Source organism: Notothenia coriiceps, unplaced genomic scaffold (genome assembly GCF_000735185.1).
Source record: "Notothenia coriiceps isolate Sejong01 unplaced genomic scaffold, NC01 NC01_scaffold00018151, whole genome shotgun sequence".
NCBI lineage: Eukaryota > Metazoa > Chordata > Actinopteri > Perciformes > Nototheniidae > Notothenia > Notothenia coriiceps.
Genome location: NW_011350852.1, coordinates 8,660 through 31,275, shown reverse-complemented (window position 1 = coordinate 31,275; position 22,616 = coordinate 8,660). Strand labels below are relative to the sequence as shown.

The following is a 22,616-nucleotide window of genomic DNA, read 5'->3' as shown; positions in this document are numbered from 1 at the left end:
CACTGCTTATTACCTTTCCCTTTTCTGCGGGAGTAAATTCTATAGTCTACAGTAATAATGTGTTTTGCCACTTGTTGAGCATGGAAATGCCTTGAAAGCCAGTCAAAAGCAGCAATGTCCCACTGAGTCATGGACATGCCTGGCCTCACTTGTTAACCTAAGCACTGCGTATTGCATTATGATAACAGGCAGAGTAGGCAATTGGCATGTAGAAATGGAAACATTGATATCATGTTTACAGGGGAGATGAACCCACAACACAAAAGGCTTGGTGTCAGGTTGGCTGTGACCTAACTAGGGATTGTTCAACATTTGAAAACATGAACTATTTTCAAAACTGCTTTAAGAAGTTGAGAAAAAAATCCTTTACTGGCTATGATAAATGAGCTACGTCGGCAAGATTGTGCTCATGCCATTGCATTATAACGAGTTGTTAAGCAATCAATTAAGGCTAATGATAACATTATCTCTTTAAAGGAGAGGACTGGCCGTAATGGCAGTGATTAATCGGCTGATTATTTTTTCGTTTAAACATTTGGTCTATAACATGTCAGATACGTTTTCCCAGTCTGAGGCAGCTTCTTGAAATTTCTCGTGTTGTCAAAACCCAAATCACTGAAAACTAAGAAAAACAACAAATTACACATTTGAACAATTTGACAAGCAGCACAATCAGATTTTTTGGCATTTTGGCTTTTAAATGACTTGATTGATTAGGCAATTATTAAATAGTTTTAGGTCAGTATTGTGCTCTACAGCCAAAGATACAATTTGTATCTGTTGGGTCAAATGAATCTAAAATAACCACCATCTTGGTATGTTCCATAGTTTTAAGTTTACATAAGTGTTTTTTATGGGGTAAGGTCACCAAGGACTTGCTCCATTCGTTTCAGTGAAACAGTCAGTGAGGATGGAGATGCTTACTGATAAAAAAATATGTTTTATCATGGCTTCCGTTTGAAAATAGGGTGGAGGAAGGAGGGGTGAGCATATTATTCCAAAACTAGCCGGGTGGGCAGGGGAGTTTGCTACTGAGGTCAGCGTCACAATGTGTGGTACTTCTACAGTGGATAATTAAACCCTTTGAGAGATCTTCTGCTTCTTTTCTCTCTGATATGCATGTACGGTAAACAGAAACACAACAAATCCGCTCTAACACAAGCACATTGCAACATTATTCATTTTCTACTCAATATTAAGAACACTTTTTTCACATTTCTCTCACTTATTTCCTGTGTCTTCCTTTACATAATACCATAGGGACATGTTGAGGACCAGATATTATATCTGGAGTTGTTATAGTAAAAAGCTCCACCTTTTACTTTAAATATTCGATTGTACTCGATTTGTTTTTGATTGACAACAAATCCAGTGTATCATTTCCCTAAAGCATTCAGTAAGGATTGAGATTAATTACCTATGCTTTCAGGAAGCCATACATTTACAGAGATTTAAAACTTGCACGATAGAAAATCAATCAACCATTTTATCACTTTTTTATGGTTTCTCAAAGTCATATTTTTGGCACGTGGTGATGAAATTGCAAACAGGAGCAGTTAAGAAAAATAAGTTATTGTTGGTGCATACATTAAGCTTTGAAATAACAACCTTTTTAATGCAGGAAATGACCTAATTTGAGGGCCTTTCATTTTTTTCAATAAATTCAATAACAATATTTTAACATTTTTCTGGAGGCAAGTGAAATAAGCAAGGCAGATTGGAGTTCCAATTTTGTAAAATATAAATCCAAGCTTCTGTCTTCTTATTTTGGTTCAGACTTCAGCTTATATAATAAAAAAACAAGACATCTTTCTGTTTTCTCTCTTTCTAGAAACACTGTTTGTGACAATGCATCAAAATAGTATTCTGAAAACATGCTGACTTTATGATTGTGTGTTTCATGTTTCATGATCTATAAAAGAAGGTCTGCATAAGTGAGCCCAAGATGCAGTTGCACATACACTTAAAAGCACAACTCCAGAGAAAAAGCTTAAATGCTTTCTTTCATCAGGCTGTTCAATAAGAAAGGCACGTTGTTTCTTTTATTTGTTATTCAGACATTCCCAGGTATCGATTTCACACCTGAGGAGAACCTCTCAATTTCTGGCATACCGACAAAAAAAGAAGGGAAAGTCAGGCCTTATTTTGCTGTAGAAAATGTAGCACCTGCTTCCCCGACTAATGGGCACAAATCACTTCAACAACCCGGCTATCTTTTATTCATCCTGCTCACCCACCCACGTACCACTAAAAAAAAAAAACTTAGCATGAAGCAGGAGACACATTGGAAAAAGGTAAAACAAAAAGCAGCTGCTCAAAACACGTTCCCCACTAACCTTAATAACCTGCTCATCTGTTGACTTGCACTCCACTGACTCGGTTACATCAGAGACCGCTCCGTCTGTTCCTACGGTAACTACCTTCACCGGCACGGCCACCGTTCGCCCATTGAGGACAGCTGTGTTGAGGATCTCAGTGTCCTGCCGGGGAAAACAGAAATACATCAATCAGTTTTAGCGCTAACAACATAGTGATCCTGGGGACTAGCAAATAACACAAGACAGATTCTGAATTTTATATCAGTATTCAAGACTTTCTATTTATCTATTTACATCACGACACAGCATTCACTACCATTTATAGGAATCCATAGCATGAGGTTGTGTAAGAATTTTGAACAAGAGAAATTGTGTTTGTGTGATGCCCTGGTTTAGAGACCATTGTCCCTCGACGAAAGTCAATTTTTTAGCACTACAGAAATGAAGGTATCTGGCAAACAAACGTTAATTATCCTTAGTTGTCCAACATCCTTAGTTGTTCAACATTTTGAAATAGCTAAACTGGGGATGACTAGTCTCTAACTAAGACACAGTTTCAAAATAACCTTAGACATCTTCCGCCTGTCTTTAAAGCAATAATTACAATAAAGACATAATTGCAGGTATACATACTGTATAAATTATATTTTGTCGGTAATAACCCTTGAGATAAAGCTCCAAGCTCTTATGGGAAACAAGATTGTATGCTGTCTTGCTAGGATTAAGATAGAATGTAATGATAGAGTGCATTGATATTTCTCAAGGTCTTATTGAGTTAATAAATTAAAGCAAACTTGGAACTATTTTAAACCATGGGTAGCCTCCACCTCTGTAGTTATTTTCAAATAATGTCCTAATAACGGTCATTTGCTAATATTGGTGACATTGCATTAATTATTTAGACCAGGATATTTTTCACGGCAGCCCTTGCTACTGTAAAACAGTCAATACAAAAAACACATAGTTACAGACATAGAACACAAGAGGATTCATGAATTAAAAGAAAACTAAAAATTAAGCATAAGGGACCAACATTTCCAAAGGGGATTTAAAAAGAAGTATTCAGGTTAAATTACAAGCATTTTAAGGAATCTGCCTTAAATAATTTCAATATGGATCGAAAAACACTTTACAAGGTAAATTAGTTGAGTTTAAATTAATTATCCAAAGATATTCCAGGCCTAGGGTATAGAATATACAAATGCTCTTCCAATTCTGCACGGGCACATGAACGTTTTCCTGAGAAAGAAAAGAAGAGTAATGAAGATTGAGAGTGCTATTTGTTTGTTGTTCCGCCGTGAATGCGTCACATTTCAACCTATCATAGCACTTCTCAAAACAATAGTTACAAAGTAAATAGACACTACACCACAATGGCTAATATTTATTTAGTCATTCCAAATGTCCTGAATTAAATCACTCAGCGAAGTGCACAATAACAGCATAATAAATACAGAACCAGTGTCGGAGCAACAGATTAGAAAAGGCCAATGTGTACTCACAAGCTTTTAGAAGTTTTTCAAAGTAGCACTGACTCAGCTGAGGGGGAGGCTTTTGAATAGTGTCGACCTTAACAGGAACATCTAAATCCCATTTTGTTTCTGGTCCAAATAACACTTCCCAGAGGTGTGTGTGTGTGTGTGTGTGTGTGTGTGTGTAGTCTACTTACAAAACTTAATCAAACACCTTATTTTTTGAGGTCCAAGACTTCTTGATTCAAGCTTTTGTTTCCATCAAAAGCCCTTCACATCACATTTACTTTGGAAATGTCTTGAAGGCCAACATGGTGATGAACAGCCATGAACTTATCTATTTACTGCTAAAGCGCTAATGTACTGTGATGACTGTCACTTTGTGCACTTAATAAATGTCTCAATCTGACACTGTGCCACAATCAAAATGTAACTGTTCATTTACTTATCAATTAATATTCTACACTGCTAGGAATATATAAACTTTGTTGGTTGGACTAATAAATGAAAAATAACGTGAGCTAACAAATGTTCCTCCTTATGTTGGCATTTACTACAAATCTTTAAGCATATACTATAAGAATAATACTACTTAATTCAAAGTTGAAATTAAAGTACCAGAAATATTCTTTTTAATAGATGCATTATCTTCCCTTGTCAAGACCTGGCGTTTACATTACCCAGAATGCCACCCAACTAGTGTGTTATCTCCTATTATAACACTGCTTGCTTGAATACTTGATTCTGATTGGTCAATTAGGACATTACAGATTGTTAATGCTCGCTATCACACTTCTGCTAAGCGCCACATGACTGTTGCGATGATGGCTAAACTATCCGCAGGGGCCATCATTAATGACATCACTGACCGTCCCTGAACATTATCCTTTTCCTTGTAAAAATTATTGAGCCTCAAAAGTATTTTTACACATTTTTGTTCACATACAGTATGAAGTAGTACTCCACAAGACCTTTAAACGCATGATGTGTATAATGGTGCAGTTCCCCTTCAATTAAGGATTTGCAGTGAAATAGTATCATTCACAATCATTTTAGTCTTTCACAGCTATTCCCCGGTACTCATTTCAAGCGGGAAAAAAACACAACTTCAACAATGGTACTTTATGTGAATTTGCAGGCGTCAAAGAGATATCACAAGATGCACTTGAGAATTGAAGGCCTTACAGAGAAGCAGGAAGAAGATAATGAGATCAATTAAGACAACGTCTGGTAATCCTTTAGCTCTCAGTGCGTTTGCTGTACAGACGATGTGCTATAACAGTGGATCCTGATCATCACAGCTTAGTTTCAATGAAAGACTGCTAAGAGGCCTACAACTTTGAAAGGCAAACGAAAACTGGTCTCCAGACAGCTCTTTGTTCATCAAAACCGGTGCCTCACTGTTTTGATTTGTTTCTTCACCCTCATGCTCCTTCGTAGAAAAAAAAGCCATAATTTAAAGCTCCGGTGGAGATTAAGGAATTTTTAGCCAATTAAAAAGAGGTATTTTCTCACTTTTTTCTTTTGCATATTTTCTGTTTTCTGATAGCACTCTGACATCTGTTTGGAGGTTATATCCTCCAGAATGTCAATAGTCCAATCTTAGATACTCTTTGAAGGATTAAAGAAGTAGTCTTTTTTCCCCCCCTCTACTAAAGGTTGCAATTTTCCCAAAGTTGTCACTCAAATAGCGCCAACTCTGGTCACACACCAGACTGTTTAATAAAACTGTCCACATTACGTCTTCTTTGCTCATGACTTAAAATGAAGATCAAGACAATGGGTAGGTGGACAATTTGCTACCTTATGTTATCGTGAAAAGGTAAGAAACAATATTGAAATGGAGTAGTTCTTTCCCTATTCCTACTCACAATCTCAGAAAGGACTCCAACTTTCTCCAACTGACACGGGTGATGTTATTAGCTGTCGATCATGGCTTTTAGTGAGGCACCTATTCAAGGTTTTTTAAATAAACGATGCCATCCAGTGACAACTTTTCACAGAGGTTTCAAGAAAAATGCTATTTAAACTATACCCTGACGAAATTCAGGGGATCCAACGCCTTACATATTCACATGTTTGAAATGGCTGGCAGAGTTCATTAGAAAGATCTTCCTCACTGCAAATAGTTTGTTACATCAGACCAATTAGTTACAATTTGTCAGGATTCGGGAAAAGGTAGGACCCAAATGCAGACTATAAAAAAGGTAAAAAGGTCTATAAACAAAAAACAAGCTTTATTCAAAAGCCGATGAAAAAAAACATGACATCAACACAACGGTAGCACAAGGAAGAAACATAACCGAAAAACTGACATGGAGGAAGACAGGAAAAACAAACAATGAACCGACATGGAGCACAGGGGAAGACAATACTAAATACAAAGAAGGGTAATCACAGGACAAGACACAGCTGGGCAGGGGAGGCAGAAACACAAGGGCAACAGGTGAACACAGTCAGACAATCAGACACAGGAGGGCAAACACAGAGACAGTAATCAACAGACAAGACAGGGGGTGAACACTTTTCAAAATAAAACAGGAAATCAGAGACAGACAAAACACAACACACAGACAGACCGTGACACAATTTGGGGATACAAAATCATCCTGGAAGCATTATTATTCTGGTGAAAATGTGCTATGAAGTGCCATTCTCTACAAAGTCGATGGAAAAATAATTTGGCTTCTAAAGCATATGCTGATATCAAACAACCATTGGGGTGTGTGCTAGATGTGTTAAAGTCACCAAGCAAGTGGGGAGCTTAGAAAAACCAAAAATATACCATCTATATGCCTCTTTGAATTTGAGATTGAATCTTCATGAAATTAATGCACATTATGCTATACGCCTGCTAACGCCTGGCCTTTGAGACCTTTTACCGACGCTTATCCCTGTTCCCTTGTGAACAATCAACACCTTTGCTCATAATCTATTGAAAGGAACGAATGTACCTTCTCGGGAGACACGTAAGCGTCTATAAAAAGTGTTTTGTGCTCCGTACATCTACGGGTCTCTTCTCACATTATGAGCCATTAACACCAGAACAACAGTATAAAAAAAGAGGGGTCTATATAAGCTTCGACATTTATTACGGAGAGCATTTGTGCCATAAAGAGTGTAATATCGAGTGGGCCCTAAGTGGAATTTAGCGAGACAGCCAGAGTGATTCATAGGTAAAAAAGGAGTATTTTCTTTCCATGAAATCTGCCCTTCCGACACTTGCCATCTTCTGGCTGCCTAACACACCCCTGGGGTTATATAGGAGTTAAATGCATGTTCTATTCATGAAGCCTATTTGTACACAATGCAGATAATCTCTCTCCAAAGGGCTCCATTATTGCCTACACACACATATGCTACATTCACACCAATGGATCATAGGTATAAGCACATATGGCACACACAAACACACCCTTGCTGCCCAGCTCATCAACAAAGAGTCCTGGCTCCCTGGCACAGCAGCTTATCTTAACAACATCTCATTGCGGTCCAGGGAAGAGAGCACGGAAAAGAGAAGAAAGGCGAGAGAGGGAAGAATCGATAAAAGACCATTACGCTTCTGTGCAACAGGGATAAAAGGAGGGGAGTGTGTGGGGGCTGATATGGTTGCGGATGAATGATGTGTAAGGGAGCAGACAACCTACAGCAGCACCTCTTTTAAAGAATAGCCACTGTATATGGATGTCAGCAAGCTCAAGGACAGGGGACACACTGGTGCTGGGAAATCAAAGCTACAAAACTCTGAGCAATATACTGTATATCTCCTGAGATCTGACGACTGGGTGGCCATGGAGGATGTTTGAAACCACCTTTCAGTTTGTCTTCCAGCTAGCCTGAGGGCAATTTCATCCTGGAAACTGCCACTATTTTTATAGTTGATTCATCATTTTTAGAAACCCATACAAAAAAGGTGTATCACAAAAGACTCATGAGGCAATCTCAACTATTTTAAATGCTCAAGGCTTCGTTCTTTTTTGTCAGCGTCAACTCTCAGTGAATTCTCCTTGCCCATGTTCACCCCATGTTGCTTTGTCATGATTTTATGACACTTAAAATAATTGCACTCTTATTGAACATCTATCCATCAACATTATATAGAAATGCATGAGTTGCATTTTATAGCAATTACTTCATTTTGAAGTTTTCTACATCAGCTATTTGTGACACCAAAAAACACAATTGTATACATAACTTATAAGGATACACGGATGTAATCAGATTTTCCCTCGTGTACCAGTGAAACACAAACGATGCCTAAAGTTATACAATTCCAGGTTTACTCAAGGTGAAAATTGCCATTTGATTTATGCGAATTAACGGGAACTCACAGGAATACAATGTCAACATAGGGGTTGTCTTTTCACATTGTATATTTAAGCAATAGCTCACGACAGAACGAAAAACCGCGTCGGGCCGAACCACGCCCCTTAGCTGTGATATAATGAGCATATACCACGGCCTGAAGTGAGCTATTGCTTTTATAAAACGGTTACCAAGTGTGGCAATATGAAAGAAAAATACATACTCTAATTTAANTGGACTTGCAGGCCGTGTGTCAACGCGCTGCGTCCAGGCTGGACATCCCATGGCCTGAAGTGGCCAAGGAGACCTCCAGATCTCGCTACGAGGGGAAGCAATTGCCCCAAGCAGCGAGGACGAAGAGGCAGCTCCTTCTAGTCTTTCGTGGAGAGACCGCCCTTTCAGCAACAAGGCCCCAATCCAGGGTGCCTCCTCCCTGGACTGTGACGGTATGGAGAGGCTCGGCCTGCTCCGCATGCCACCCATGGAACCGCTGGTGGCAGCCCACCTCCAACCGAGGCTGGCTTCGACACCGAGCAGGAACCCCACGCTACCGGCAAAGGCAGACCGTTTTCAGTCAGCGATGACCGAACAGGCCTAGAAAGCCGCAGCTTTGTCCGACAGGGCACTCAACGTCTCCTCGCTGCTGAGGCCGTCGACCGAATGTTAGCTTTGGGTTCAGTCTGTGGACCGTTAAGCTAGCCCGGCTACTGATAATTCGAGATGTGCTCTGAAGCAAGAAGAGGTGTTTGAATGACGCTGCGTCGTAGCGCAAGCTACTTATAGGGTGGGTGGATTCCCTGACGTAGACGTGAAGATCACCAGCCAATCAGGATTGGCGTAATGAGATTGATGCTTCTGTTTGCATACGCGTTGAGGCGCATCCCATAGTGAGACATCGAACGGAGTGTTATGAATGAGAACTAACACACTATGTATGTGTCCTCGGTACTGCACACAAACTTTGTTTCACTCCTGCCACCCAACATCTCCCCCTCTCAGTTTCTATGTATGTCAGTCAGGCTTTACTTTGAAGCTAAGCCTGTCCATTCTGTAATTTGTTGTTGTGTGTTTGTTTATTTTGTGCTGGCTTGCCTTCCATCACCCTTTCCCCACTCTGTCAGTCTGGCTCCAGAGTCTTCTATTTGGCCCGCTCGGGGCCAGGGTTCAGCACAGCGCGGCTCTGCTGGCTTATTCTAATCAAATGGCCCCCAGAAACAGACGAGGAGCCCCGCGGAATATGGACAGGGTTTATCAGGGGCAGCCGATTTCCCACTGCTGACTTTGGCATTTCCTCTACTGTTAAAAGAGTGAGAAAGAATGAGGAGGGAAAAACAATGCAGGCTTAATATTTAATTTCACTAAAAGTATTCAGCGCTCCCCACAGTACCCAATAACAAAATCCAACGGATTGTCAGGCCAACAGGTTACGCAATAAATCAATATCTAATTAATGACGAGAGTATAAATCACCGCAGGTCCTGATTTAATAATCAATAATGGTGATTCTTACTCCTGGTCATGGCAAAATGCCCCCAACTTGCCTCCCCTCCAAATTCTTTATTTGCTAATACTGCTATTACAGCTCCCTGCCGATTGTGTTAAATAAGTGGAGACACAGGAGTTGATTATTCAGCATGTTGTACCCTAACCTCTGATTCACTGTTGCTGAGAATGCAGTACGTGCAAAAGAGAGACATGATACTGGAGAATGAGTCTGTACGTTTTACTCACTGCATGTACAGTTGAAGTTCTCTAGATACAAAAGTAGCACCTGAAATGACTGACATCTTCTTTAACAAAGTCATGTTTTACCCGCGTCATCTCAGCTATCTGCACCTTTCTCCCGGCTTCTCTCTGACTCCCACATTGCAGTGCGGAATAACTTGGCTCCTCTACCTTTTTTTTTCCCAAGCCATAACCATAAAAATATTCGCTTATATGAACACCGCTCTCCACCTGCTGTGAAGCAGAAAACCTGTGGAGGTGTTGATTCCCCTGCCCTCATTTTAATTTCATCTTCTGCTATAGGCTGTGAGAGACGCTCGGATGTATTTCATTGGGATGGGGACGATGCATAGTTGCTGGAGGGAATACACTTTTTTTTATTGATAATTGATACGAAGTGAATAGCCGAGTGCTGCATTGGCGGGATAATTCCCCCCCACAAGCACTGTAGGCCAACACCTTACAAGGCCTGTGAGTGTAATGTCAATCAGAGCCGGTTAGTGAGTGGTTGAGCTGCGGGTCTCAAGGAGGTCTGAGGAATCTGTTCAGTCAATGAATAATAAATTGCTGGATGTGTTAAGCAGGGGTGACGGCCCTGATCTGAGCTAAACATATCTCAGATGTCTCCTTCTCCTCCCCCTCTTTATAAATATATAGCATTAGTTATGAGTGTTCTCTGATGTCTCCTCCTGGGCTTACAGCTTTCTCTGGTACAGGGTGTACTGAAGTGACTTGGACAAAGAGATGTCGAACTCTTATGTACTTGAAGGCAACTGGATGGGTCAAATCAATTTATTTATTTGTATCAATGGGCTTGCAAAGGTTGGAAACATGTCTGTAAATTCCCTAAAACTGCCCAGAGAAATTCCAAGAGAAATTAAGTTTGGCACTTTTGGGATTTAAAAAAATGTTTTACCCTATCTTGTTTTTTGGGGTAATACAACATCAAATTCTAGGCTTTTTACTGTTTAATGAGGTCCTTTGATTTAATTGTAGATATGAATATATGCACTATACAGTAAAGTAGTTTGCAAGCATACCATTAAATAACTACTCATTAAAATTAAGACCCTCAGACTGCACAGTGCATTCTCTCTACCATACTGCCCACACTAATACCAACACTGCTGCCCTCAAAGGACTACATGTTATCATGCAAGCTTGGAATATATTACTGTGGTGAATTTATCTTTATAAAACGGACAAGTCAAATCAAGCAATCTGATTGGTTCTTAGCCGTGATATACTGAGCGTATACCACGGGTAGAATTGTAAGTTACTTTTCACAACAAGTCAGTATCCCTCCGCGTCTGAGCAAAAAAAGTATACCGTTGGGCTGCTTTTCATACTGGAACAAGAAAGCAGCGGAGAAGTAACGGGGCAGAAGCTGGGCAGAAGCCCTCCTTTTTGACGCAGCGGTCCAGACATAGACATCAAACGGCAAAACATATTCAGTGTGCAGTTCCTTTGGCATTAGGGCAGGGATATCTAGATACTTTTGAAGGTTTAACATAATGAATTGTGCTACTTTTAAAGCAAGCAATGATGTTTTCAAATCTGTAATCAAAGAGGTCCGCAAAAACGCTATCGACCAATCAGATTGCTTGATTTGACTTGTCAGTTTTATAAATATATTTAAATTTCTTCCGTTACGAAACAAATTTACAAAGCATAAAATGGAAACATTTAAGATTAACTTCGACCTCCGGGGGGGTCTTACTATAGAATGGAGGAGTGGATTGAGCAGTGCCTATCTCCAGAAAAAAAAGCACCTAAACTACGACATGCAGAGCTACGTGAAGAGCAGGTAGACCAACTGGAAAAGTACCACCATTCAAAAGCTTTCTGATGCGGGTCTTGAAACAAAGCATAGAAATTATGACCGTTAGTGGCCACAGGTGCGAAAGCTCTCTCCAGAGCTACTGGAAGCCCAATCTCGGGGACCGGAGAAAGTGGAGCAATATTCTCGCCACGCCAAGCAACAGCCTAGAACAACCTCAACCTATACAAGTGACCACGTAAGCCATGCTACTGATGCTGGACAGTTTTTCAGTGGATGCACAATAAACAGCAACATACACATTAATGTAAATAAACAGCCAAATAATGGATCAACGCTCTCTGTCTAATATGTTCGCTCGCTGTTAGTGTTGTTGCATAGCAACCACCTTGCACTATGTTTTGTGCAGAAGGCAACGGAGGGACTATTTTATTTTGAACATCATTATTTACTAATAAAAACTATTTAAATTAGAGTGTGTATTTTTCTTTCATATTGCCACACTTGGTAACCGTTTTATAAAAGCAATAGCTCACTTCAGGCCGTGATATATGCTCATTATATCACAGCTAAGGGCCGGGCCGAACCACGCCCCTTAGCTGTGATATAATGAGCATATACCACGGCCTGTCGTGAGCTATTGCTTAATTATAAAACGGACAAGTCAAATCAAGCAATCTGATTGGTTCTTAGCCGTGATATACTGAGCGTATACCACGGGTAGAATTGTAAATTACTTTTCACAACAAGTCAGTATCCCTCCGCGTCTGAGAAAAACAGTATACCGTTGGATTGACAGGCAGTTTGCTTTTCATACTGGAACAAGAAAGCAGCGGAGAAGTAACGGGGCAGAAGCCCTCCTTTTTGACGCAGCGGTCCAGACATAGACATCAAACGGCAAAACATATTCAGTGTGCAGTTCCTTTGGCATTAGGGCAGGGATATCTAGATACTTTTGAAGATTTAACATAATGAATTGTGCTACTTTTAAAGCAAGCAACGATGTTTTCAAATCTGTAATCAAAGAGATCCACAAAAACGCTATCGACCAATCAGATTGCTTGATTTGACTTGTCAGTTTTATAAATATATTTAAATTTCTTCCGTTACGAAACAAACTTACAAAGAATAAAATGGAAACATTTAAGATTAACTTCGACCTCCGGGGGGGTCTTACTATAGAATGGAGGAGTGGATTGAGCAGTGCCTATCTCCAGAAAAAAAAGCACCTAAACTACGACATGCAGAGATACGTGAAGAGCAGGTAGACCAACTGGAAAAGTACCACCATTCAAAAGCTTTCTGATGCGGGTCTTGAAACAAAGCATAGAAATTATGACCGTAGTGGACAGGTGCGAAAGCTCTCTCCAGAGTTACTGGAAGCCCAATCTCGGGGACCGGAGAAAGTGGAGCAATATTCTCGCCACGCCAAGCAACAGCCTAGAACAACCTCAACCTATACAAGTGACCACGTAAGCCATGCTACTGATGCTGGACAGTTTTTCAGTGGATGCACAATAAACAGCAACATACACATTAATGTAAATAAACAGCCAAATAATGGATCAACGCTCTCTGTCTAATATGTTCGCTCGCTGTTAGTGTTGTTGCATAGCAACCACCTTGCACTATGTTTTGTGCAGAAGGCAACGGAGGGACTATTTTATTTTGAACATCATTATTTACTAATAAAAACTATTTAAATTAGAGTATGTATTTTTCTTTCATATTGCCACACTTGGTAACCGTTTTATAAAAGCAATAGCTCACTTCAGGCCGTGGTATATGCTCATTATATCANGGACGTTCTCTTTTCTCTCTCACACCAGAGGAGACGGAGATAAAAACAAAACGGTGTAGATTTTATTCTTTAAAGAATATTAACTGGTGTGTTAATACCTTTTGTTTTTATCTCCGTCTCCTCTGGTGTGAGAGAGAAAAGAGAACGTCCTCGCTACCGTGGTGTCGGTGTGGAGGGAAGAAAAGCTAGCAACAGGTATGTTACTAGCTTGAAGAAAAAATCAAACCTTACCGTAATTTCGAAAGAAAGAAACGGCGAGGCAGATTACAATATTAACTGGTGTGTTAATATTGTTCAGTCTTCTTGCAAAGCAAAAAAGTAACCGGCAAGCGCCCGTCGACCGAATGTTAGCTTTGGGTTCAGTCTGTGGACCGTTAAGCTAGCCCGGCTACTGATAATTCGAGATGTGCTCTGAAGCGAGAAGAGGTGTTTGAATGACGCTGCGTCGTAGCGCAAGCTACTTATAGGGTGGGTGGATTCCCTGACGTAGACGTCAAGATCACCAGCCAATCAGGATTGGCATAATGAGATTGATGCTTCTGTTTGCATACGCGTTGAGGCGCATCCCATAGTGAGACATCTCACTTCATGTTACTCTGAGAACTGGGGTTACGTAAGTAACCTATAGTTATTCATCTGGAGAGTGCTGCTCTCCCTCTGCAACATTGCCGCGTGCTCACAGTTAGAAACATGCACATTTAGAAGTTGCCATGACTCCTACTCCCGCCACAGAACAGGTGCAGAGCAAATGTATAAATTGCTTGAAATCAGCTTGGCAAAAGTTTTTAATCCAGAGGGGCACACTTCCTGTTTTCACTGTGTGTGTGGGAGTCCAATCAATACATCGGGTGTCGATATTCACATTTACAGTATCTGCACATTTTCTCAAGGTGAGTATTGAGCCTATTGTACATGTCAGGTTTACAGAACAAAATTATAAAATAATTACCAGATTAATCAATTATTACAGTAAATGTAAGTTAAAGCCCTAAAGATAGGAATGTTGGTCAATCAGTAATAAGGGATCCTGTATTGCTTGTGCTAAACACATATTGATTTTGTTAGCCTACAGAATTCAGTTATTTTTTTATAACTAATGAATACACAGTCTTCTAGAGTTAAAAAACAAACCTGTGTGAGTTTCCTTTTTCGATATCTCTCTCTCTCTCTCTCTCTTTCTCTCTCTCTCTCTCTCTCTCTCTATCTTTCTGGTTCTCTCTTATACTTGCAGTATACAATAACTGGGACCAGATTAGAAAAAAACAATTTGTGCATAAGAATGAATCCACTAGGGTTAAGAGAAGGATAGAGGGAAAATGAATGTTGTCAAAATGCACAAGGGAAAGATAGAACAGTCAATTAGAGGCCTGTATATACACAAGGGGACTTAATCAAGCTGTAAGGGGCATCATGGCTGCATGCAGATGGCTAATGCCCGTGGATAGCCTCCCTGCAGCCTATTAGTGCTCTGCCGGGCCATTTCCAAACACACTTCCTGACAGCGTGACAGTGTGACTGATGGCAGCCTGCTGGAATACTGCTGGCCGGCCCTGATGAAGCGATAGTGCTGTGTGTGTGAAGTACAGATATGAGGAGTATTTTCTTTTTGACTTGTTTGTCTCTCGGAGGACACAACTTCTTACCAAGTGTGTTGTCCTTGCTGCCTCGGCTTATCACTATATGTCAAACGCGAGTCAATACGGGGAAAAAAGCTTTAATTTGGGCCTTACCCTAATATCATTGCAGACAAAAGGTGCTAACCCGTAACCGAAAGAAAGAAAAAAAAATTATAAATTGAGCTTCCCGCTAATGGTCCTAATTATAATGTTATGGGACTGTGAGAACAAAGCTAATGTTATTGGGTTTGAAACGGAGGGAGTTCTTTCAGAGGCTATGAATAAAATGCTAATGATAGCATTTGGGATGTACTCTAAAGAGCTATGGGGGCCTAACGGTCTCCTCTAATGAGCCACAAAGAGAGACACAAGCGTGGCAAGAGACCATGATCAAATGTATGGGAATATGCATTAAAACTCTCCGTTGGCATGTTCTCTAATGTTCTCTGCCTGTTCTGTCTTTCAAGCTTGTGACGGCATTCATGACTTGAGTTCACAACATCTCAGTAATGGCGTAGTACAATAACTTTCTCTTGATTTCTCTTCTTTAGTTTACACTTTTGATCATAAATCTTGGGGCTATTAAATCTTTTAATTAAAACATGTTTTAAAGACAATGTTATTATCTGAAATATAAAACCGCTGGAGGTTTCTTAAAGATCTACTGGAGAAAATATCTTCATTGCAAAAAATCAAGGAATCTGTCTTTGAATCCTAAAAACGCACTCATTTTCAACCAATTCATCATTTCTTAACGTACTTAGGAATGTTCCAACATGAAAGTGTAATTTCCTCTTATTAGCGCATTGATTTAATTTTGTCTTTTTAAAGAAAATGATTAATTAAATATTCCTGAAACAAGAGGAACTGCTCTGAGGACACGTGAAATCACCTCGTTCCAAAGCCCTAATTCTTCTTTTCCTATTACAGAATTGAAACTTAATTCAACCAGGAAATCAACTTTAAAGTCAGTTTTAAAAAGTGTTGAGATAGATATTTTCTAAGGCGTATTGAGCATTCAACTTGAAATGTCAGTAAAGGGCTCTGTGCATTGCTGCAGGACGAATATCCAATGATAATATGTCTTGCTTGTATGCAGTCAGGAGCCTTCATGTCTTGAGGGTAATAAATAACCTTGTGGTACGCTCTAGATTGGGCAAACATCTCACCATTTATTTCCTATCTAAAGCTGCAAACATTTTTAGAATGTTTTTCCATTGGAGCGATCAGAATACTTCAATCAGTCACACTAAAAAGGGCAGTTTACAGCAGCTGTAAAGTCAAGAAAGCAGAGACCTGTACTTTTTTGTTTGGCAGGCAGATAGTGTGTGTGTGTGTGTGTGTGTGTGTGTGTGTGTGTGTGTGTGTGTGTGTGTGTGTGTGTGTGTGTGTGTGTGTGTGTGTGTGTGTGTGTGTGTGTGTGTTCTTCTCAGTGGGAGTGAGGTCCAGAAGGGATCACAGGGAGATGAGAGTTTTATTGAATTGAGGTGTCTAGTTTTCTGTAGGCAGACGAGTGTCGGCAATGATAGGTGTCTGCCGACCAGTTCCGCTGCAAAGGTGGAGATTCATGTCAACTAACAGCCAATGTAATAACACTGTTTGTTGACTCATTTGCCTTTAAATGTGTACTATTCGAGGGAAAAGTGAACTTGGTGAGTGATGAAACAGTAATGTAAAAACATGATAATAAATGATAATGGTAAAAATACATTGCTACAGAGAAAGTAGCACAAGTTAGCATTTTGAGAATAAAATGCTAATTATTTTAGGTTCAAAATTATTGCTTTAGAAATAAAGTTAAACTCTATAATGTTTCCTTGAATTAAATAGAAACAACGTAAAAGAAACCCTGTTAAATTGAACTAACATTTTTTCAGTCTAATTCCCCATGAGAGAAGTGGCCCAGTCCTTTCCAATCTCTCTTGATAATGTGATGTTCAGCGATCATCAGCGCACGTTTACAGCTGTTTGTCTGAGTGAGAATCAAAAGCAAATCTTGATTGTTGGCAATGGAGTTTTGTTTGTTGCTGATTCACATTGCTGTACAATTAGTGAGGCGTGTGGCACAGTGGGCTAGTGCGTTGGTGTTGGGATCAGCGGGTCACAGGTTTGAACCCCACTGCAGTCGGCATGTCATTGTGTCCCTGGGCAAGACACTTCAACCCAAATTCTTCCTGTGGGGATTGCCCACAGTATTGAGTATGTAAGTTGCTTTGGATAAAAGCGTCTAACAAGTGTAATGTTTTTTTTTTTCTTTCATTACTCGGTCAGTTACAGTATGGGCTACTTTAGCATTCTCTACATGTCTAACACTCATATGACTCCAATAAAGTTGTGATGTCAGAGGTTGTAATTTTGTCTCAATACACATTGTATTTGTTTGTATCAAAATGGTTTATCCATCTTATTTTGGACTTTGGCAGTATCTTACGTAATTTAGGAAAGTTTATTTCAAATGCATCCTTGTTGTTTGCATTTCTTATTCGTCTTTTTGTTGATTGAAAAACAATTCAGCTTTGACAACATTGAAAGTTCAAGATGTAGTCACTGAGTTTAATGGCTGCTCTTCTGACCAGACACCATCAGTTAGAGGTGAATTGCTGCCTACTCAAATTGTCATAATAGAAGTTAAAAAAGGGGTCGAGGACATTCGATTTTTAGGTGGCCATTAACGGCGAGGAACAATTAAAACTTTACTTATCTCTTTGCAGCATACTAAGTGGTTTCCCTTTGATTTCCGAAAAACAATTTACATTGTCATTATAATAATACAATTAGCATTTTTAAGCCACTTGCCAATGCACCCATGTTTGGACTTTCTAAATCCAAACTCAATTAACTTCTCAGTCAGCACAGTCTGAGAGCAGTGTTAACCAGATTACTGGCAATTAAAAAGAGCAAGCTTTGTGTTAAAAATATCGGGGCTTGGCTTTTTAAGGGAAACTAATGTATTATAATAATAATTCTGCCATGCTTTCTTCTATCACTATTCATAAAGAGTGGATATGTTCCTTACTGTGCAATTCGGAGGTCAAATGCTCACAACGAGACAATAAGAGAGGAGATTATCTAATGCACATATTCATTTTCTTTTCATATTGTGGGAGAATGCAGACTTTAAGTGGAATAATTATAAATGTATTTGTTCTCCGACTAGTGGCAAGACACGTTGCCTAGTGACCAGCACATCTATAGTCCTTGGAAATATACAGTACAGCACTGTGGGTGTTAAAGTTGGTTATCTGCTTTACCTGCTTACAAAAGTATTAGAACTTTATATGATATCTTCAATAGATGATAAGCATTCAGTTATAAGCCTTTGTTTAAAGTCTCTCAATCTCATAAAGGGACAGTCATTTGTGCAGTATACATACGTAGTTGCATTAAATTAGTTTTGACGTGTGTGACACCTAGATGTCAGAAGGCATCAGTATCTTCTCCGCTGATGCTCTGCTTTTGGCTCTTTGCCTTCTCGTCTTTAGCAAGTGAAAAACATGCTTGGTTGGATTTAGGACATCTGACTCACTCCGCCAGTCAAAAGCATTCCAGTGTTTGGTCAGAAAATGATCCTTGGCTGCCTTGTCTCTTTGCTTAGGATCATTGTCATAGGGCTACTACAGTATAAGGACATGAACCTCCTCAAAAACCACATGAAACTCTTGGCTTTGATCTAATAGTCATTGTTATATTTCAAAACCAATGTGGTGAGAGGTCTTCCCATGTTCACTTGCTTTATACTGTAGAACCTGACTGAAGTTATATTTAGATAATATTGTTTGTTTGATCTGTTATGATGATATGTTGCCGCAAATCCAGTGGATTTACTGAAGTACACATTGAGGTTCCTTTAGGTTTTATGTGACTTTATACTTCTTTTCTACTACGGAGACACTACTTTTTACTCAACAACAATTATTTGACTTTTATTGCTTTTGTAACTAGTTTGATAATTGATGTTTTTACTATTGTAAGGAGAAAAAAGGCGTCGTCAAGGTGATATAATTATCTTTGTGTTATTGTGAAAGCAGTTCTCAAAATACTTTTTCTCAACATTTGCATTCAGTCAGTTGATGAATATAACATATTTTCAGGCAATGTTTCCATAATACAAATAAGGATTAACTTTCTCTATAGGCCCAGGTAGTTGTGTTGACTATTCATTGCATAGAGAAAACGATTATTGTGAAGGTGATTTAATGAGCTCTTCGTTATTGTGGCAGCAACAATCAATTGATTAAGGAAGAATATTATCAGGGAATTGTAAAATTATAAAAAAAGTAATAATTAGCTTCTCTATAGGCCTTGTGAGTAAGAGCCAGGTACACCATCAGTAGAATATATTTAGCTTTATGAACCACTGAGCAACTTTCTTGGGAACAAAAGGGTCCCCAGCTCTATTTCTGTACCCAATTTTTCTTTTTTTCTTTATTCTACTATTTCAACAATTAAACAATTTATCCATCCGAAAAACAAACAAAACTAGTAGAAGCGGGAGGGCAGAAAGCATAGCTTATACAGAGGTAGCCCTACCGTTAGTCATCCATTTGCAGGATAAAGAAAAAAAGATAATTCGGTAATTAAATACCCACACTTTCTCTTTATACGTCCACGTTGCATTCACAAAAACTCCCACAGCTCACCCCCCACTGCTCACCATGGCCAGCGGCACGATGCCCCCCAGGTCCTGCGATGCCAGGCGGATGAGAGTCGGCACCTCACTGGTCAGGGTACGGGTGAGGGGGTACTCCACCTGCCACGTCACCTCCCGTCCCCCCTGAGTCACCACCAGCCCGTTCACCTCCAGGTCCACCTGCAGCACCCGCTGGTAGCCCGGTGCCTCCGCCCTGCAGGGGGGGCGGGGGGGAAGAAGATGTGTGTCAGGAACAGTTTGAGATAAAGAGAGAGTGGCAGGAGGCGGGAGATAAAGGAGGATACATGCTGGCACAAGTGAACGACTGACAAAGAAATGTTCTGGGGAGACAAAAGAGATGAGAAGGTTGCAGTAAAGTGAAACCATGGAATAGTGTGAGAAAAGTACAAAAAGTTGACTATGAATGAAGAGAAGGAGAAAGATTGGAAGGAAAATGGTCTTTATTGTCCATTGACAGGAGATAGACTGAAAGATTGAGACAGAATTGTACATTTAAATCTAGCTTAAAGAGAATATAACACAAGTATTTATTTATACAAAATGATTTCATTGTGCAGATGCTGCATGGGGATATGCTTTCTTTTAGTCAAAGTATCCCTCATCTCACTATCTGATATGAAACTCATTTTGGGGGGAGACAACATACTGTAGATAAGAAAGTTGCAAAGTAAAAGTCAAGTGAAACCATGGAATAGTATTAGAAAAGTATGTGGAAGGAGACAGATGGAGGGAAAACAGAAGGGAAATGGTCTTTATTGTCCATTAACAGGATAAAAACTGAGACTGAATTATACATTTAAATCCGGTTTAAAGAGAAACACAAATCTTTATTCATACATAATGATTACGCTGTGCAGATGCTGCATGTGGATATTCTATCTTTTAGTCAACGTATCCCTCATCTGGCTATCTGATGTGAAACTAATCACGGCGCCGTTGAAATTCATTCTCACATCAGAACTAACTACAAAAAAAGCAATTTATTTTTCCCTATTTTCCTACTATGGAGCTTCTCTTGCAGAGATTGCCAGGGCCAGGCGAATGATTTCAGCTGATGGAGATGCAAACAAAGCAGAGCAAAACAATGAATGCGAAATAAAATCCTCCTGACGTATTTGATTTGCTGAGCGCTGGCTTTGATCAAGCTGCTGCCTCTCCCTCAGGTGTTCTCTGTCACAGTCATAACGCCACGCAACACCTTTTCTATCAACCATACACAGATATGCAAGGTGTCTTAAAGAATACAATTTGCACTTGGGGGATGTGAAATGAGCTCATGAACTAAAGGCAAAACATATTTGTTTGTGTCCTCTGAGTTAGTATAAAGTTGTTTTCAATGTATATCATCATTTTATTAATTTCTCTCATGAGAAGTATGTTTGTTGTTTAGTTGTCACACTATTAAAACAAGCCTGGAGAGAGCCCAAACTGAGCATGAGGAAGGGGGGGTGTTGGGGGTAAGATCCAAGGTTTTCCTTAAACGTATTTTGGCCAAGCCTCTATTTAAAACCCCCACCCAACTCCCCCTTATGTGTTCAAACTTCAGACGCTAGCCTCACTTCAAAGTGCTGATTTAAAGGACCCACTCTGGTAGAAAAGTAGAAGGGAAAACAGATTTGGAAGCTGAAAACCAGCGTGGATGAAAACAGCTTGGATATCAATTCTGGGTCAAGCGGAAAAGCTCCTCTGTTTCAGTGGGTAATGTTTTGAACTTTGCTAAATGTGTTTCTTAATGCCACCGAGAAGGTTTGGCTCGAGGGCAATCAAAGCTTATTATAGGTGTTTATCTGGCCGCAGTGAGTGCTTATATGATTCTGTTCGAACACAGGTATTATACAGGTCAAGTCAATTTTATTTATCCAGCCTGATACACAAAATAACACATATTCCTCAGGGGGTTCACAGACTGTATAAAATAACACCCTTTGTCCTTAGACCCGTGCAGCATATATAAGGAACCTCTTTCCCCCTAAAAAAAAACCTCTAACCGGGAAAAAAAACAACTAGAAAGAGCAGATTGTTGGTTGTATTTGTGATATTGTTCACAATTTTTACCTAAAACACATTTGTAACACTTATATCCCCCCAAATAAACAACTTTCTCTAAAAGAAAAAAGGTGGAGGGAGTTGATATTTTTGTTATTGTCAATAAAATCCCATGATATTGACAATAAATTACTGTTCCATGGAGCGCCATTATTGTCAAAAAAAATACACAAGTCGAACCCAATGTTGTATGATCTTAACATACACCGCCCTGATGCTTTATATACTCATTAGTGCACCAAATGTGTATTAATCCGCTGCTGAAAATAGTCCCAGACAAATGCAATATTAACTCCTGTGTGAACAATGCTTGTTAAAACCTACTGTGCACTGCCGCTAACAGATATTACAGAACCTTTTTTTTAATGAAACTCTATATATAGTACATGTGACCTGTTTTCAAAGATATTCAGAATAACTGAATGGTCATGGGGCTGAGCACCACAAGCAGCATTTTAAGTTTTGAAACCGGCTCTCCTACACAATTTGGTTTTGGCCTTTTAATGGGATCCCTAGTCAATTCAGAGGCGTGTAATGGAATGTGTTGATAAAAACATATTTCCTGCCCTATCCTTTAAATAGAAATAGTTTTTGAATATGCAATCAAGACGTTACATACATGTTTCTGCAAAGAATGCAAGAAAATAGATATTTTTACCACACTCACCATCCCATCATTCCCAAACAATCCAGACTAAATACATATCTCTATCTAAGTGTAAAACTGTAAAAATGATTAGGGAAAAAATTGTGAAAATAAAAAGCCACATATTTCCATTGCCAAATATTTCTGCAACATTTGTTGACAGATGACAAAATTATTGGAATAACAGAAAAAATTATGTTTGCAATTTCTAATCATATTTTCATGTGGGACGCATTTCTAGGCAAATTTTGGCAAT

The 22,616-nt window shown here is 39.5% G+C and overlaps 1 protein-coding gene across 1 annotated transcript in view; it reads right to left on the bottom strand.

Moving 5' to 3' along the window:
• The window catches only part of LOC104950827 (transmembrane protein 132D-like), a gene marked incomplete at its 5' end in the record, with an annotated part of 36,151 nt that extends 16,290 nt beyond the window's left edge, over positions 1-19,861 (bottom strand). The window contains 2 exons of the mRNA XM_010777404.1: positions 2,337-2,480; positions 19,672-19,861. Coding sequence (XP_010775706.1) covers positions 2,337-2,480; positions 19,672-19,861 — 334 coding nt within the window. The remainder of the gene's footprint in view (positions 1-2,336; positions 2,481-19,671) is intronic.
• Between the last annotated feature and the right edge of the window lie 2,755 nt (positions 19,862-22,616).